This window comes from Ruditapes philippinarum, unplaced genomic scaffold, assembly GCF_026571515.1.
Source record: "Ruditapes philippinarum isolate M1 unplaced genomic scaffold, ASM2657151v2 ctg1018_1_1_1_1, whole genome shotgun sequence".
NCBI classification, from domain to species: domain Eukaryota; kingdom Metazoa; phylum Mollusca; class Bivalvia; order Venerida; family Veneridae; genus Ruditapes; species Ruditapes philippinarum.
In genome coordinates, this window is record NW_026857866.1 from 342020 (window position 1) to 362826 (window position 20807).

Sequence of the window (20807 nt, forward strand, 5' to 3'; positions counted from 1 at the left end):
TTTTATTTTATTTTTAGATAAGTTGAGCTTTTTAGTCCATGATTCATGCATATAGATTTATACATGTATAAATATATATATACAGTTAAAGAAATTCTAATGAAAAAAAAATAAATAAAAAAGTGGCCCTCTTCATCCATCAAATCAGAAATAAAGAAAAAGTATTTCCTATTTAGTTGATTGTAAAAAAACGAATTTGTCTCCAAACCCACTGATGGATTATATCAAATTGTTTATTGTACATGTACGACATAATACATCTAATGACGTAAACACGAGGTAGCAAAACATGCTAAAAATGGAAAAATCACTCAAAATTTTGACAATTTATATTATTTAGATATTTATGTTGTAATATGACTATCCGTTCCAAAAGAAGTGACTGTGTGAAACTTCTAAGTCAGTCATATTGAAGCCATCATAAGATAGTGCTTTAATTGCAATTTCCCAGAAGTGTTTTATCTTATCTATCCAACAAAAAGTAGAGATTGTAATTCTATGATAATACTATCTGGCGTGTTCAAAAGTTTTGTCAATAAATGATTTATTTCTTGCAAGGCTAATGTTTTATCACAATTGCTGTCAAACAAAAAGATGTCAAAATTCTGTTTTTACCATTCTGTGCAAATGGATTGTAGGCCTATTTCTTTTACTTTGACATTATAATCTAGATAAATCATTTCATTATGTGAAGAGAATACTTATACCTTAATTTGTGAAATTTCCATATTTCCAGCATTTTTTTGTCATTTAAAAATTCTGAATAACTGCCTTAAAGACGTTTTCGGTAGTTTTCTGTGCGATCACGGATAATACTCTTCAAATGAAGGTCAAGTTGAATAGTATTCGGATAAGTGTTTAAATTTCGGCTATAAGCAAATAATGAGTAAATAATACAGAATAGATATTTCTAAATGTTCAAAAGGGGATCGGTTCAAAAGAATAAGAGGTCGTTTAGACAACATCACATAAAGGATTTCTCCAAGCATTAGTAAGACAGCATTGATGATAATTCTGCGCGCGTTACCCCACCCACTTGTGGTATAGTGACGAAAGTGCGTCGCGACTTGATTATTGGCAGACAACTGGGCAAAGAAGTTTAAAATGATATATTTTAAAAGTGTTGAATAAAAAAACAAAATTAATATCTAAGAAATGTTCCGAATTTCATTATTTTCTTTGTAAATTTCTGAATACTTGCTTACTGTTCGGGTATGTTAGTCGAGTGAAAAAAATAATATGGCCCTAGATATGTTTTAAAAAGATATTCAGTATCATTTACTTAATATAACATCAAAAGAAAAAGAAATTTTTATTACAACATGTTTTTGTTGTATATTTGACAATACATTTAGTATTACACTGATATATCCTAAGAAAGCGTGGTAATTTTGACAGTTGGCATATGCGGTAACCATGGAAACTGCCCGTTTACAAAAAAACTAACACGTCAACATATATATTTTATTTCTATTTTTGAATCCACCATCAAATGTTACTTGATATATCAATAATGTAGAAAATTCTATGAAAGAAATTTCTTGATAGCTTTAATTTTTTACAGAATTCATGTTTATTTTTCTCAATTTTTGTTTAGTTAAAAAGCATGAAAACTCATTTTTTAAAGAATTATGTTCCAATTATCGTTTGTTTTATACAGAACTCTGAGATAAAGCAAGCTTTGTATAAAATTATGTTTATTGTGAGTGTAATAAGCTATTTTATACATTATTATAACACAGTTTGGCTATTTTGACAATTTTGAGATATACGGTTACCATGGAAACTGCCATTTTTCAAAAAATCCAACACGCCAACATATATTTTTCTTTTTCTTTTTGAATTTGTTATTAAATTTTACACAGCTTACAAAAAAATTAGAAAATCCTATGGAACACTTTTTTCAATATCTCTAATTATTCTCAGAATTCATGTTTATTTTTCTCATTTTTTGTTCGGTTGAGGAACATGGAAAATTCATTTTTTAAAGAAATATGTTCAGATTATCATTTGTTTCATACAGAATCATTAGATAAGGTTATCTTTGCATAAAACAATGCTCGTTGTGTGTTTTAAGCTATCTTATACATTTTCTATTCGTTATAACACAGTTAGGCTATTTTGACAGTTTTTAGATATACGGTTACCATGGAAACTGCCATTTAACAAGAAATCCAACAAGTCAACATATATTTTTCTTTTTATTTTTAAATTCGTCATTAAAGTTTACTCATCATACAAAAAATTTAGAAAATTCTATGAAAGGATTAATTTTTCATAAAACTGAAGAAAATGTCTTTAAATGTTAAATATTTGACTGATATACAACTTCTTTTGTAATGGTATCACCCAAAAAGATATACGGTACATTTGCGAAGATACAACGTTTTTACATGATCTGATTTTTAAAGCTTCTAATGGATGATTGTATACTCTATCTAGTGAAAAATTCCATTTCATTATTGTTTTAATAGATTCCATCTTTCAATGCAGATTATCTGCTCTCGCTTTTAAGTTTTAAATTGCTTCTTTCAAGGGAAGAACAACAGCTTCGTGAAATGGAAAGCTATGATAAATAAAGAGAAATCAAATTCTTGTAGCATAATAATATGTTTAATCTGAAATAAATATTGTTCACTTTGAATGTCATTTTTTACATAAAATTATATATTTTTGCATTTGCGAAAAGAACTGAATATATTCTCTTTATATGTAAACTAAAGGTTAAAATTAGCCTGCTCAAAATGCCATATTCAGTTGTCAGCATATTCATTCTAAGGATCCAGTAAGCTTTTTTGGATCAATCATTGACCAGAGTCGTATATTGATTCAATGATAATGTCAGTCGACCAAAAGGCTAACTTTAGACTTAAATTTCTTTATAGAAAAAGAAACTTCATATGTTTCCAAACAGTTGTTGGTCATTTCTATTATCCTGTGTAATTTAGATTATGCTTCCTGCTTTATTTTGCATCACATTCTCTTTAAAATAAATTACAGGTCTCCCAAAACAAACTTCTAAGATTTCGGATGGATCTTGATGATAGGGTTCATATTGATAAAGACAAGATTGTTTTGTTAAATGGTTATGTAGACTTTAAAAACTCTATGCCATTTGTTCAAAATTCATTCTAGAGATGTTCTGCTTATCAGCAATTTCTGTTAACAATTAAAACCCTAGATTAAGTGAAAGGTCTCAAGTCTGGCAGAGGGACAAAGAATTTGGCCAAACTTTATATAGCGGTTGTACTTTGTGGAATGAGCTTCCTCTAAGAATAAGAGATATACATAGTCCTTTGGTAAGCTTAAGCTCACTATAAGAGAAAACCTTTTCAAGTCAGTTCAGGTATCATCTCTTATTTATTTGACCTCTTATTTTCTAGTTTTTCAATTCATTTTCAAGCTGAAATTCCTATTTTTTTTCCACCCGAATCATTATATTCATGTATGCTCAATTTCGAAATGTCAATGTTCGTTTTATTTATTTATTTGTGCGATTTCTGTGATATTTTTGAATTTGTGATAATCAATATCTCTCTTTGTCACACAATACTATATCTTAAGAACTACAATGGAAATAACAGTTTGTATATATAGATATCATATACATGAATATTTCAAATAATGTATAAGTTTATGTAAATATAGGTATATTCTTTAATAATTTCTGGCACTGGTATATTTATTAAAATGTCTTCCAATTTAATTTGTATTGTCAGAAGAAATGTTGATATTTTATTTTAGGGAAGTTATTTCAAAACTTGACAGTGTAAAGATAGTCTTGTAAAAGCTATAGAGCTGTCTGAAAATTGTCGTGTTTTTAATCAAAGGTCCTCAAACTTCTAAAGGTACTCATTGACCCTCATTTTCTACTTTTGGGTTTTGGAAATTAGCTCTCTTATAGTAATCTTGGTAACTAACAGTAACCCAGTAGTTAACTAGTATTTTGTTAAGAAGTAAAATACCACTTTGTTTAGATTTTGATATCACGAATATTTTCTCCGGTTGATAAGCTTGATAACCTTCTTACATGATCTAAATCCATTATTACAATATCATAAAATACATTTTTGCTCTTTCTACAGAAGGAAAATTTATATTCATTTCTGACGCTTCTAAGCTTCAAAAAAAATCTATTTATTATTGCGCTGAACTTTTCAATGTAATTATGAGTAAAGTAATGATATTTAAATAGGGAAATAGGCCATAAAGAATTAAACGCAACAATAAATTTGTATGCATACGCACGCAAAGAAAATGTTAGGCAAAGCTCAGTGGATGGATATTTATTCATTTATTTCACGGAAAACACCTAATATTTTACTGGAAAGCATGACATAATGCTAAATCCATGTAGTTTCATTATTTAATGCTTTGAACTCGTCGAGTAAAATAATATCATACTCGGTAAAAGCTCGTATATTTTAATTCCATTCAAAACACGACAAAGACAAACTTCAAAGTATTGTGTCTTTGAGTTTTTGCATTTTCGACAAAATCTGTCCCACTATTGTGTTAACATAATATACGGCGACAATACAATACATATGTATCGTATATTTTTTACACTTGACGTGTAGAAGTTTGACTCCATTTCTGAGCAGCTTACTTATAGAAAATGTATCAATGCCTAAAATTACATTTATACAGGTACGTATAATATACGTACCTGATTTATATAAACAGATTTAAACAGTAACTAAAGGTTTCAAAAAAAAATTATGAAAAAATGTAACAACGCAAAATGGGGAATCAAACCATTGAACTTCCTCAAGCAATGACATAACAGGTATACAAAGATAATTAAATTGGAATGCTGATTTAATCTTTAATGATTTACTTGAACTGATGCCAAAAAAAAAGCAAGTAATTTGATAAACAGGCCGGTACTTCACTGCCACTGCGTGACAGACACTCTTAAACCTGGAATACACTTTCTACATTAAAGTTTCCAATCAATGCGAAGGTTCCTGTATTATAAATGTTGCTTTTGACACCTGCCAACCATCTCCTGAATACAAAACATTGCTCTTGACGGGTAAATATAGCCATGATCGTATAATTTATTGATACTTGATTAAGATTTCTCTGACGAGATGGCTATCATCTTGTCTTTTATGACCGCAATACAAAGGAAGATATTGTCACTTTGCGTGCGAGCTCGTTATTCAGGATAATTTACCAGATAAGCATCTTTACTGTGACTTATTTTGTAAAAACACGGACAAGAGGTGATAAGAACTGTAAACTGAAAACATATGAAATGCGTAACGTTTTTGTTTCATATACATATTCAATGGTTATATATTTGTTTGTCTTTTTATTTAATGTCGATGTTACAAAGGTGGCCAATGACATATGTGAATATGTTATCGACATACAAAAGGGAACATTTATCGTACATATTTTTACAGTAAGGAATAGTACGTACACGAGTGCTTAACACTTTTTATAACTTTTATAATTTTATACCTACTGCATCTGATGTAAACACTATTCATATTGACTTCTTTACGTAATGCAAAGAAGAACCCCAGTATTCTTATGCGCCTGCCGTACAAAGTTCCCGTATTTTTGTATTTGTTCGACCCATGCAATGGTTAAACACCGAAACGCCCCAAAAATCCAAATAAACCACACAATCGGGTCACATTAAAATGAACACTCTATCAGGAAATCATGTAATAGAAAGCATGTCGGAAGAAGCAAACACTAACTACTAACATTAGATAAAACGGGTGACATCAGGTAAGATATGGGTGGCTGAAGCTGAAAACACATACTGGACAAGTCACTACCTGTTAGGTTTCTCTTGAAAATGTACATTTTTAGATTACATTATTTTGAAACTGTCCATTTCTAGATAAACAAATTTTATTATACCGTGACGCAATTTGGACGGTGACAAGTTTAACTCGGATTAGTAATAATATCAATGATCATTTACAGTCCCTTTTCTATTTGTTACGCTGAAGCAATCTGAAAAAGAACCAATGATTTTAAATCGTGTACACGCTTATCGAAATACCATACAGATTGCTTTACAACCAAATAAAATGTTTACATTGACATATCAGAAAGAAAACGGGTGAAACATTAAATGTGCACTTACTTCTCGTTATAAATGTAACAGATTGATTGCGTGAGATAACTTCCACATCTGTTACTATCCCAGAATCCGAGTGGTACATTGTCCTGTTGTCTGTTGTGTTCAAGCGAACATTTTGTGTGATGTTCACTTCTGTTAAATGCTCTTCGGATCGAAACTGCAATTAAATTAATTAATTAAAAATTACTGTTATTTTCTTTTGATATCATGAAAAGCATTGTTTGGGTTTTTACATTTTGAAATTTTGTATTCAGAAACTGATATTGACATCAGACAGTGAATGATGTATCTCAATATTGTTAAAGACGTTTTCGGGGGTTTTCATATAGACATATAGTCAAACTTAAAACTGTTCAATAGAATATCTTTAAACTTGGCATGTTGTTAGAATATGATAACAGAAACATTTTAAGCGAAAAACAAATTGGAGTCACCGTTCTCATTTTTGAGTTATCTGCCCTTGAATTGCACTTTTTTGTTAAATTCAAGGATAGATAATTTACAATGAATGGAAACAATACATTTTTTTTTCTTATTTTCATGAAACTTACCTTCGTTTTAGTTGATATGCAAAACTTCAAGAACAAATTTAGAGTGGGTAGATTTTATTCCCACTTCTTCTTTAAACCTGTGTATTTTTTCTTAAAAATGGCCTATTTTTTAAGAATTTAAAGTACCTTTATTTTCATTGAAAAAAAATAACCGAAACAATGTAAGGAATTGCATGTTATTATGTAATGAACTCAGCAATAAAAAGAAAAACATAATCCAGAAGAAAACAAGCAATTATCATAGTATTGCAAGCAATCCATAAGTCCCCTACCGGTTAGAACCCCAGCAACATTCTGAAGGGCCATTGGCAATTCACTTATGTTTCTATTTTAAGTAAATTTGTTGAAAAAGTTCTTTAAAAGTGATCACAGGAAACAGTTTTTATGTACAGACAGACGGACTGAAGGACACTCTACAGTTATTTTTTAAACATCCCTGTTATCAAAATATAACATTTTTAAAAGCAAAATTTTTAAAAAAGAGATAATTCTTGAAATAAAGATGCAAGATGTCATACCTGATGTGAGTGTAACAAAGAACAATTAGTAATGAACGTATGAATAAAGAATGGTTATTTTTAATTTGAAGTAAATGAAAGTTAAAAGAACGAATAAGAAAAATTAAAAGTTTAAGGAGGAGATAACTTTGGAAATATGGATGCTAGATTTATTAACCTTGTCATATTATTATGATGTGGGAGTTTGAAGAAAATCCTATTATGATTGAAGAAGTTGAAGTAAAAATAACCAATTTCTCGAAAAAAAGTCTAAGTTCAAAAGGGGCATAATTCTGGAAATAGTCTTGCTAGAGTATTGAACTTTCTCACAAATGTTAAGTGATAATAAGAAACATATATATGAAGTTTGAAGTAGATACATTCAGAAAAAAAGAAGTTGTTAAAAAAAACAATTTTTTTTTTTCATGAAAATTTTAAGTTCAAGGGAGGTAATTCTAATAAATTTTGTGCTAGAGTTGTAAACTTTGTCACATATGATGTGGTTGATGACTAGCAACTTATATTTAAAGTTTGAAGATAATACCTTAAGAAATAAAGAACTTATAGTGAAAAAACGTAAAAAACTAGAATCAGAAATCTTGAAATTCAGTCCATTTGTTGCCATAGCAACCAGAATTTTCAACATAAGAAGATAAGAAAAGGATGTGCATAATTTCCAGACTGCCATTTACCCATATGTCAAGTTTCATAAAAATATTTTCAGTACTTTTTGCGTTATCACTGGATCCAGGTTTTGTGTAAAATTTGCCATATTTTCAGTCTATTTGTTGCCATAGCAACCAGAATTTTCAGCATAGGAAAAAAAGAAAAAGACGTGCATAATCTCCATACTGCCATCTATCCATATATCAAGTTTCATAAAAATATTTTCAGTACTTTTTGCGTTATCGCGGGATCCAGGTTATGTGCAAAATTTGCCATATTTTCAGTCGATTTGTTGCTATAGCAACCAGAATTTTCAACATAGGAAGAAAAGAAAAAGACGTGCATAATCTCCATACTGCCATCTATCCATATATCAAGTTTCATAAAAATATTTTCAATACTTTTTGCGTTATCGCGGGATCCAGTTTTGTGGACGGACGGACTGACGGACGGACAGACGGACGGACGGACAGACAGACGGACGGAGGGTAAACCTAAAGTCCCCTCCGGTAAACCGGTAGGGGACTAAAAAACAAGAATTCATTTAAGTATGTATAAGTTATCTGCCCTTGAAATGACCTCAAATGAGTAGAAAAGTCTGATTCAGGGGCAGATAACTCATAAACGAGAACGGTGACCCCAATTTTTGTTTCGCTTAAAATGTTTCTGTTATCATGTTCTAACAACATGCCAAGTTTAAAGAAATTCTATTGAACAGTTTTAACTTTGCCTATATGTCTATATAAAAACTCCCGACTTAAGTGTCAGCATGTATAACATTAAACAAGAAACAAAATATAAATGTGCCAAAAAAACCGTAGAGAATAGGCTTCCGTTTCGAGATTTATGGAAGCAGTATCAACTTTCCAATATCTTTAAAAAATCAAATTACTTTATACATATGGTATGTGCCGAAATAAATATAATTCACCTCACTGGGTGAGAATCGGCCACCAACTTGAAAACTTGACACTATTATAGCTAATTCCCTACGTTGTAAAGCATCGCGACAAACCTTAATTCCTTTTAATTAAAGTGGATATTTTCTATTAATGTTACAAAACTGATATTTTCTTTTTGGAATACGAATGCAAGACATTGAAATAAATAAAACACATAGCGGATTTCAAAATTGTAATGTTAAGAAGAAAAAAAGATGTTCTAATGGCAGCCGTATTGGTGCTTACCCCGGTGTATGCAGCTTCCACTAAATTGTCCGGGAACATGTTCCTGAAAAAAAGAAAGAAAACTCGGTTTTTATAAATTATGCATTTTCGCGAAAGAATTCTTGCGTATTATTTTGATTGGTTATGAAGTGAGTTGTTATTTCATCAACATTTCCGATTTCTGCCCATTATTCACATATCAAGTAGTGTGTATATATATAGTAATAGTACTAGTAATTCCACTTTACTCCAACCATATCGTGCTATACATCATGATGTATATCGTATTAACTACAACAATGTATCAACAAGTTAACATCTTATATAAATTGTTTCATCTTCAAAAAGCTAACTGCCATGACTTATGTACAAGTTTTAACATTTAATACAGTGCAGTATATAACAAATTATGAAGCGAGGCATTTACCGTTGAGAAGGGTTTGCTGGTTCAGGTAAGCCATCAACAAGCAGTATCAGTTTTGTATTATATTAAAGTTATAACACTGCAAAGTGGGTTGTCGACATGTTGTTAATGTTTTGAAATGGTATTCTGCCCCTTCAGACAAAGTAAGAAATGCTACCCAACGATGTAAGACATGTTGCTAAAGAGTAAATACTTCAGGTGTATCTGCCCAGCCGGGCACGGTGGATTATAAACAGCAGTTAGCCCATCCGACACGTTAACACTTATTTTGAATGAGAGTTTATCTGCCTCTTTAGACCCGACAAGTAATGTACCTTAAATGTGTCATTAAACAGGTCGCTTAAGAGTTATTATTTCTATTGGGAGAGGATTTAACTACTATCCAGACAAAATAAGCTTATAGAATCGATGAATGTCAACTTTTATCCGTCGTTCGTTGTTCGTCCGTCGTCCACGATTGTGTCAAATGAATCAGTAGGACCAATATATATTGATGAAATATTTTCCTGATACGGCTTTGATAATTGTCCACTACAAAGATTTTTCTTAAGAGTCATTGGTTTTGCAGTTACTTGTCGCGGTGGTCACTAGATTTATACATTATTAGAAAACGTCGAGGCAATACGATATTCCCCTGAATGATCAGGGCTGGGAATCAAAACTGCGCCGTATCCTACAAAATGTAAACAAACGCCGCCATCTTGGAACGAAAAACGTATGTTTTTGTTTATAACTCTTTTTGTTGGAAATGACTGAAAACCAGATATATGTATTAACACGCTACACTATTTTCCGCTTCGTTCGGTATATGTTGCTTGCACAACTATTTTGTAAAACAAAAGTTATAGCGAACTTGCATCTCGAAGCGGGGCAGAATTTTTATGAAAATGTGTGGATACGACGCAGTTCATATTGCTTTATCTATCGTTTTTTCCTTCAAATCAATTATATATTTGTTTCAGAGTTCACCATAAACTTCGAAATATAATTTTGCATCATTTACTGAAATTTCATTAAAAAGAGATGTTTGTTATCTTAGAAAATAATGATTTTTACGAAATGATACGACGCAGTTGAAACTAAAATATGATACGACGCAGTTGTATTTTTGGCAGTCTTTTCAATAGGGATAATTTTGGCAAAATATTTCTATTTTATGGAATAATCACTTGCGCTAGATAAAAAAAAAACCAGATCATTTGCGGTGTATAGCAATGTTCAAATACATTGTGTCATGTCCAATATAACATTTAATTTGAAAGTTTACATTGCGGAAACTACTTTTCAGTTAAACATGAACATGTTACCTAATTGATCATAATATCTGAAATAATTTCTTATATTTTCCTGTATGTTCAATATTATCCCTAATTGTTTTCGCAAAAAATATAGAAATCTATTAACTTGAATTCATGTTGGCTAGCTACGCTCTAAGTTAACTGTGGAAATATAGAAATCTATTACCTTGAATTCATGTTGGCTAGCTACCCTCTAAGTTTACTGCGGTTCTGCATGTTCTGCTTTTTTGTGGCTTGTTTTCAAACTTTCACTCTACACATTAGCTTTACTAGGGGCGAGGACCTCAGGTGCACAAAGGCATTATTTCAGACAAAATGTTGCACCTGCAGAGAACCATCGACATTTTGAAACTAGCTTGATAGGTTTTCCACACGAAAGAATAAAAAGAACCTGATGGTTTTCGAATTCATTGCAGTTCAGTTCAAGTGATTTGAATTCAGTAAACATAAACAGCTCGGCCACGGTCGGACACACCGGTCTGATTTGTTTTTTCAACGAAATTTGTTAACGTCAGCTGTACAAATAAGCAGCTTTTTTATTAACTTCTGGCGTGAAGTTTTTAGATTATAAATATTTGAATTAATAATAAAGAGAATAACATTTAAATTTCTTATTTCGGTATGACTAGCAGAGAAATTTTCAATGTAAACACGGGGTAATCCTCTGTGAAGTCATTTTCTGAAAACCTTTGTTTAAGTTTTCAGGCAATTCATTATCAAATAAAAATCACACTTTAGTATGAAGGTATGTTAAGATGCCATGTCTCTAGTCTGTTGAAAATTCGATGTGATAATCTGACCTAAATTTTCTGTTTAATATTGTGAAAACTTCTTCAATACTGTTGAAAGATCATGTCTGCCTATATCTGTATCACATTTATCGGTGCACAGCGTTAAATACCTTTGCAAAACGGACACCTTCTTTACAAAATAATCTGTAGTTGTATCATATGTAAATTTAAAGTTTTTTAATGGAGAAGAATGATACTTAAGTGCAAATATAGAAAATACATTCCGTAGACCTTTCCTCATCGGCGATAAAGAAATGCAATACGACAAAATCAGAGGTAAAGTTTCGCGGCGCTGAACATAAAATGACTAAACGGAACGCATAACCTACTTGCAAAAATATATTGTAGCTTAACCATTTATAATATAATTTTAAAAATTTAATGTTCATTTTCAAATAATAAAGCTCATCTGTTCTCACCGATTATTAAGAAAATGAGTACAATAAAATCGGCACGTAAAAGACATAAGTAATAACGGAATTGACGTAATTATTGCTAATTACAAGTAACAAAGGTATGCATGCAATTTGCGCATAGCTCTCTTCCGATAGCAAGAGACCTTTTCAAAATTTGTCATTCTTTCTCTTTTTGTTAAAAAAAGGGTCATTCCTGATTAATACTAGTACAGGGTTCAGGAGAGGTTACACTGGAATCAAAAATAGTAATCACTCCCATTTCGAACTCACGGGAACAATTTTAGAAGCATGCTAAGGCAACACTGGAACACGTTGTCATATGGATGTGCGATCACGTGTTTCAATGAATATTGCATTTGATACAGCTTTTCGGAATTTGTAGATGCGTATAATAGGTACTTAAATGCGACTGAAAAATACAGCCTTAATAGAATTGTACTACATTTTCATTTTTATGGAACCAATGAGTGACCTCTGCTTTTGACTTAAGTTGTTAACAAGAAATGTTGTTGGACGTTATTAGCATACCTACCTAGCACATAATTTAAATAGTTTAAAACCAATATGCAGCCTGCAATGAAAATACAACTGCGTCGTATCATATTTTATTTTCAACTGCGTCGTATCATTTCGTAAAAATCATTATTTTCTAAGAAAATAAACATCTCTTTTTAATGAAAATTTAGTAAATGATGCAAAATTATGTTTTGAAGTTTATGGTGAACTCTGAAAACGAGTATATAATTGATTTGAAGGAGAAACGATAGATAAAGCAATATGAACTGCGTCGTATCCACACATTTTCATAAAAATTCTGCTCCGCTTCGAGTTGCAAGTTCGCTATAACTTTTGTTTTACAAAATAGTTGTCTAAGCAACATATACCGAACGAAGCGGAAAATAGTGTAGCGTGTTAATACATATATCTGGTTTTCAGTCATTTCCAACAAAAAGAGTTATAAACAAAAACATACGTTTTTCGTTCCAAGATGGCGGCGTTTGTTTACATTTTGTAGGATACGACGCAGTTTTGATTCCCAGCCCTGAATGATGATTCTTATAAATTTGGTAGTATGCTAATAAATAATGTTTAAACTATTTCATTTTTAATAATATATAAAATTGGTGACCACCAGGATCAGTTACTATAAAAACCAATGGCTCTTAACTTTTCCACCGATTTGCAAAATAAGTAAAATTCTACTTGGCCATAAATATTTTTTCTTAAAAATACATGCTTCCACAACTATACCCAGGGCTGGGAATCAAACCGTATCTTTTTTTTTTTTTTTTTTTTTTTTTGATAGAAAGGTAAAAGTATGTTCCTGTCCAATTCTTTTTCACTGGTTTCATTGGGGTCACCGATACTGATAAAGAGACCAGCATGGCCAATAAAGTCTGTATCTTATATGTAAAATCACTTCTTTTGTTTGTTCAGATAAAAATGTTTATATTCAAAACTCTTGAACAAAATTTAAAATGTATTGCAAATAAAGTAAAACCATAGAACCGTAAGTATAACAGAACTGATTATTTTTCTTTATTTTAAAATTATAAGAGAATAACAACTATCAGAGACATGACCCAAAATAACATATTTAATAACCAAGGGTTTCTTAATTAATTGTAAATTAAAATAGACTATAGTAAACAGCCACATGCAACCAGCAAAACGAAACACCTATTATGAAAATGTATACAGTAAATTTAAGGCCAATTTCTCAAGATATATGTGGTTTGTAAAATGAAATTTAAAACTAAGATATTTATTTTTTATCTGTTTTAACTATTTGCTTATTTAAGTTTTTAAAGACATACATTTTCTTTGACAAGAAAATACGTACGTTGCTTTCATAGACAGGGCTTCGCAACAGGGGTTCAGGTTTTGCAATTATTTTTTAAAAGTTTACATGTATATGATCTGTTTATGTGCGTTTTAAAAAGTAACCAGTAAAATGTCAAATTTTATTTCAGTTAACATACTGAAGTGTTCGAATATTTACAAATGCCGTTTAGAACAATTCATTTCAAGTGGAAATTTTAGACAATTTAAATGCGTTTTATCTGGAAAGTAGCATCTAAATGAATTTGCATGAAGTAGTCACTAAACAAAATCGATTCCTATAAACACAGACAACGACGATTGTAAGAAAATTGTTATATCTAAGTTCATCTTAATGCTATTATTAAAGACAAGAAGTCGCTCGAAAAGTTTGATATAATGTACATTAATCAACCTTAATGATGATTTTGAGCACTTGATTGCATATTAACAAGACAAAGAAAACATAACACTGTATCCCTCTTATATCATACTTTATTTTGTCATTTCCACACTTAGAGAAGACAACTTAATCCCGGGAAATAATTTTTTCTCAGCTATTCTATCAATATTTATTGTAAACATCAGCCAGAAGGTTGCTGCCGTCGATGGCGGAAATTAAATCCCCATGAGGATGCCAAATTTATTGGGTTAATTATAGAAGTGCCGCCAGTTAATTGTTCAGATGTATTTGTGTGACAGCACTATTTAAAGCTTCCATCGAAGTATCTAATACACTGTACAGTGTTTGAGAATCAAACTGTTTAATACATTTATGATTAGAAATACGTCACTTGCATGGAATGGATGTATCGTAGAATAGTTTTAGATACGTTTTGCATTTTCTAACACTGTAACACTGTTCAAGAAAGCATTTGTTTTTATTTTTTAAGAAGGTTGACCAACAACCTGGTAAAATATAGAAATATTATAGAATACCGATATAGAAACCGGAAACCGACAGGGAATTCAACATGGCAGACAAACTGAAAATGTTGCAGACATATTTCCTCGTAAATAATTGATCAGAGTTTGCGTATTTGGTTCTTGCAAACTAGAAACAAATTTGAAAAAAAATGTTTACAAACAAATGCTAATATAGATTAATTTGTTTTGAAATCACTGCTTCTTCAACTACTTTGCATTTTTCACTCAAAAAAAGAGAATGTATAATAATAAAAAGGTATTATATTCAAAAAAAAGTTAAAAGCAATATATCAAATGTAAAAATGATAATATGAATTATTCTATCACTTCACGTGATTTTGTTACTATAGACAAAGAAGGAAAAAAACCGGTGTTAAACTGCCAATAAACACTGGTTAGGGACTACTTGTATATGCGGCTTTTATGTTTTCACCCTCGATTATAAACAATAAAAAGCATTTTTATTTATATTTTCAGTTCTTATAATGTTTTCTTTTCATACAATACCAAAATAATATCTCACATACACTAACGCCACATATTTGATCCATATCAGTTAATAAATATTTTGACAAAACGGCGCCAATCCGTAAGCAGCGTAATGACGTCATCCTAAGTAAACAACTCATTCATAAACAAGCTGACGTTATTTCATACATGCAAGAATGATAAATGGGGCACTGATGTAAACACAATACAGAGTAAGTTTTAATTGTTGAAAACTTGATAAAATAACGTTGTTTTCTTATTATTTATTTTGTTTAATAATTTCTATATCTTTGCAACAGTAGGGTGCGAAAATCGAACAGCGTTATACGAACATCGGCACCGGAAGTTATTTCCGCTTGAAAAAAATAACATTAGTGATCTTCCTTATTCTATCGTGATAGAATCGAAATGACATCGTCCTGAGAGGTGTATATTGGCTATTTAACACCGGTTTTGTCGTTTTGATGCGAAAAAATTAACCACTCAGGCCTACGGCCTTCGTGGTCAATTCCTACGCATCAAAACTCCAAACCGGTGTTAAATAGCCGATATACAGTACACCTCTCAGGCCGATGTTATTTCTTAAATAAAATATACTTTAAAAATCTATTTTGGTGCCAAATTGACCAAATTTTGGGTCGAGTTTACCAATTTTGGTGACGGATTGGCTAACCAGAAATAATTTGGACCGACTTGACCAATTTTGGGGCCGGGTTGACTGTTTTGATAACTTCATCATATATCGGATGTGTGCCCTTGTAAAGTGTTAATTTTAAAAAGTCTTTGGAAGCCATTACATGTTCTTGCATAATTTCGAAGAAAACGGGATATGTATGTACAATACCATGGTAAATTATAAAGTTAGTGTTATATTTAAGCTATACTTGTCTTTATATACATTCAACCCATACAGTAAAATTGCCGATTTTCAAAATTCAAGACCTTTTACATGAACACCTACATTGAACCGAGTTTTACAAAATCCAATATGGGCTGATTGTTCACAGTAATCATTGGGCTATAGAAAATTGGAAAGGAAAGTAATTCATTTTCTTTCACTTCTAAATGTAACGACGTAACAATATTGCATGCAGTTTCAAAACCCATGTGGGTTTTTTTCTTTCTTTTTCAGTAATCTAAAATTAACTCATGTCAACAAATAAGCATGATATATTTATCCAATTATTGATTAAAACTCTTTTTATCTAGGATGTGCTTCGTTTAACATTTTAATAACCTAAGATTTGGGTCAGATATAGTAGTAAATAAAATATGAATGAGGCGGTAAATTAATGTATGAATACGGAAAACAAACACTAATAATTTAACGACTACGATTCTTCCTATAACATTAAAATTTCTTCGTTTCCGATGGATATTTTCTACATTTTTGTTGACAATTCAGTGTAACCACTCTTTAAATTCTACATGAAATGTGGTACCTAACATACGAGAAAAAGACTGGTTCAAAGATCACTTTCATTTGGTTTAATGTTAGTTCAACTATTATTGGGTTTACCACAAACATACCAATGCATTTTCAAAACACTGTATAGAAGTCCGCATGAAAGCCCAAAATCTCAAGACTTTCGTTATTTGCCATATGCTTTACCACATTTGATGCTTGTAATTATTATGTTTATTGTTTAATTAGTCCTTCTACAGATGCCGACTCATTTTCAGACAATTTTTGAAAAGGCACGTCATTGCTAAAATCTTTCAGCAAAGATTGAATATGAAAGTTGAATATTTTAGTTCTTCCTAAGAAATGACTATATAATAGTTTACCAACTATAAAATTTATGATAATACACATATGTAAGATAGACATAAACCATTTACGTCGTACGTTGAATGTTATAATTTATTTTATCTTTTAATTTAAAAATGGAGACAATATTTGACTACATTTAGAGTACATTGTATCTATGCACCAAAAAAACCCAGACTACGTACCTTTTCGAATTTACAAAATGCCTTATTCTAGAGCATTTCAATGGACTTTTATTGACTTATCATGGCCAAATAATAAAATAATAAATAGATAAGCGCCAATTTATTGTGATGGATGATATTGCAGAGTGCTATTGGAACGGAATGACCGGGAATGTTCACTCCTCATTATTACAAAAAGCTGCTCCTGTATCTGGGAGCTAAAGGAGGCGCTTATTGAGAAATGGGCTTCCATATCACACGGTCCATCATCAACTTATCAGCATTATACGACAGACGATAATTAATGTGTGTACCACACATGACATGAAACAGCTTGAACGATCCAGAAACTCATTTCGTGGGTTTTCTGGTTCAAATATATCATCTATAACATGGGAATTTATTTACCTCCTTCGGCAATATACACGCTTCAATAAACATTTTATATTTTTTATAGTAAATAAGATCCTAACCAAATGATTATATCAACACTATATAAATCTTACATCAGATGAAATATGATTCTCGGCGGATTTTAATAGTTTAGTGATACCTTAAGCTTATATGCTTGTTATTGAGATTATTGTATTACCAAATTACCAAAAGCAATATATAATTTCTAATGCAATGTCATAAGATAGAAAAAAAAACATATAAAATTTGAAGTTTGTATTTTATTATAACAGAGTGATCACGATAACTGCTGATGGCCATGGACAGGGTTAAAATAATAAGTTATAAATTATAAATATAGATCAATAATGATAAAATCACGTTAAGGCAATAATAAAAATTACGTTAAACAATGATAAAAATCACGTTTAGGCAATAATAAAAATCGATTGAGGCAATAATAAAAATCAATTAAACAATGATAAAAATCACGTTTAGGCAAATTCTCTCATACACCGAACAGTGACACGTAACTAACATTGTAACTAAATTAAAAGCGACTTATGCTGTCGAGATCTTTTAAAGAATATGTAAATAGTTTATTGGGAAGAAAATTAGACGTCGTGGAAAATTGTTACAAGAGTCGATCTTGTTTAATTCTGGTTTCTTTGCTCACTGGGAATCGGATTAATTACATTTGAACAATTCCTGAAAGGTAATTAGATTTTAAAGAAACATGTTCAAACTATAAACGAAGTAAAGCATTTCTTTTCCTAAATTTAGTATACAAGCAATTTGACTGAGACATTTTGTTGTAAACGAATAGTAGGACGCGCAACGAAAAGAGTAGGTTACATTATTTAATCATATCATTTTTCCTTGTAATATTCAGGCAAAAAGTTTCAAATACCGGCTTCTTTAAAAGGTTTAAACAATTTATATAAAATCGATTCGTTCTATTTGCGACAAAGTGTTTAATAGTATCGTGACTTATTTACGCAATGTCGTTTTTTTTCGCTTTTTTTGCCAGGAAAATGAAGAAAGAAAAACACATGAATATGCCTTTGTGTTTTCGCATTTTCACAACCTCAAACGAATAAGCTAGAAGGATGGCAAAATCAGGCAAATATACGATGCATAAAATGTGTCCAGTTTCATCTGTTGCTTCTTTACTTTTTTCGGCAAAAATTACAACGATGCGACAACACGAAGATACATCGAAATAGAAAAAGAGAGTCACTAAAGAACGCCCTAAACGGCGGAATTGAAAATGTAGGGGGCTAGGTTTGATAGGGCCTTTTCATGGGTGGTAGTTGTCAATGCAGGCTTCCATCCACGCCCCCTAGCACCGGCTGATGCTGTATTCAACATTTTATATGACAATGGTAAAATTTTGAATAAAGAAACAACATCCGCATATGTGTTCATAGGGCGGTGATCATGAAACCTTTATGCAATGAGCAAGAATGTGTGTCCCCTAGATGAGAAATCAACGGAGTTATACGTCTGATGCATCTAAAAATTAAGTTGACGGCAGGTGGTAAAGGAAAGAAGACTAGATACGTTCCACCTGTATTCCTGTATTATATGCTTCATCTGCTCATTCGTTTTGCTTTATGATGTGTCTGGCATATAAGATGTCATTAATAGTTGATACATAATATTTACTACTCCAATGTCCTTCGATGTGTATGTACGCAATATTTCCTACTCTAATATCTTCCAGGTTTCTTTTTCTTCCAGAAAGATATATCAAATATGACAATTGGACTTATTGGACTTATTAACAATTCTCGGTTGTCAATAAGTATAGACTTGTGCAAAGATGCCGACTTTGTATTCTTATATATACAGTCAGTCTACTTCTAATTTTATTTGGGAATAATTACCGGACATAGAAAAATCAGGAATTGTTGAACATGGAAACAAAGCTTTCAATCAATAGCTTTCGTGATAAAGAACAAAAACAATTACAAGGAACTCTGACGGAAATTACATTTCGATAGACACAATTATGCTTTCGAAGTTAACAGCTATTTCAAACAATAAAATTGTTTTAGCGTAAAAGTGCTTCTGTCTAATTGTCCCTTAAAAATCAAGAAGATTCCTTAATATTTATTGACATAACGCCAATCCAATGGTGCAAATGGTTAGTAAAAGTAAAAATGCAGTCAAATTGACATGCTGCCATAAGTGATTTAGATTTTATATTTTACTTGGCATGAATAATCATTCACACAGGTGACCTAAAGAATTTTTTATAGATATCCTTCAGAATGTAGCGATCAGTTAGGTTAGTAAAAAGAGTCGTTTGGTCCTTTTATATCTTATGCATTGTTCGGCACCATTTTGTTTTAAAGAAGTTATTGCCATGTCTCTTACGTAGGCGTTGCCGTCGGCTTAGTTACCCATTTCGTTAAGGTCCACTTTCTCAGACACTATAAAAGATGTTCACTTCAAATTTGCTGAACATGATCATAAAAGAATTGAACGCAATTTCAAAATTATTTTTGCAAGTTATACACCTTTTGCAATTTATTGCCCTAGCTCATGTTTTTAAGATCTGTTTTCTCAGAAACTATTAGCGTAATTTACTCCAAAACTACTTTTTGTTCAACTTTCCGTTTGCATTTCTCTTATATTGAGGTTTTCAAATTGGATTAGCAAGTTACATACACTCAATAAATCGGAATTCTCAGTTCCAATTCTAGGATGTAGTTGTGCAAGCCAATTTCACTGTTATTGTAAAGGTGTTAGGAATTGACAATTTACTGCCATCCATAAACCGGATGCTGGTAAAATACCAATGTAAAATTCAAAACATGGAGCACTTGATTTCATTATATATTTAAATTCGCAAGCATTGTCATAATATGGTTAACTTGGTAAAACTTTGTCGCGAACTGGTTAATTTGGCAAACATAACGGTAGCTTGCATTTACAACTACGGTTCAATGAACATGCTCAATCGGACCAACATTTTCAATTCTGTCGTTTTGGGTGTTCTTTGGGGACTCTTTTTCTTCTATTTTTATTGTTTATCGGTCAAAAATGCATGTATATCAAAATTCGTAACAACATTTAAAGCTCTTATGACCGCCTGTGATATTGACCTTACATTACGTGATTTTTAACACTATGAACATTTATATAATTTCGTTTTTCTAACAGAAACATATACAGAAATATCATCTTTTATACTTCACTAACATTTGTGTAGAATTCAAAGTCATAAGCAGCGCATTATCTTTGAACACTTGGTCAAACGTCAACTTAAGCTGCTTTATTTATACTAAATGAATGAACAAATCCTCTCTTCATAAA

At 31.2% G+C, this 20807-nt stretch overlaps 1 protein-coding gene across 1 annotated transcript in view; it reads right to left on the reverse strand.

Annotated features, from left to right (window-relative positions):
- Positions 1–20807, reverse strand: part of LOC132751297 (excitatory amino acid transporter 1-like) — a 58129-nt gene that overhangs the window by 34261 nt on the left and 3061 nt on the right. The window contains exons 2-3 of the mRNA XM_060741458.1: positions 9011–9053; positions 6113–6266 (exon numbers count right to left, since the gene is read on the reverse strand). Of these exons, the coding sequence (XP_060597441.1) occupies positions 6113–6266; positions 9011–9053 (197 nt within the window). The remainder of the gene's footprint in view (positions 1–6112; positions 6267–9010; positions 9054–20807) is intronic.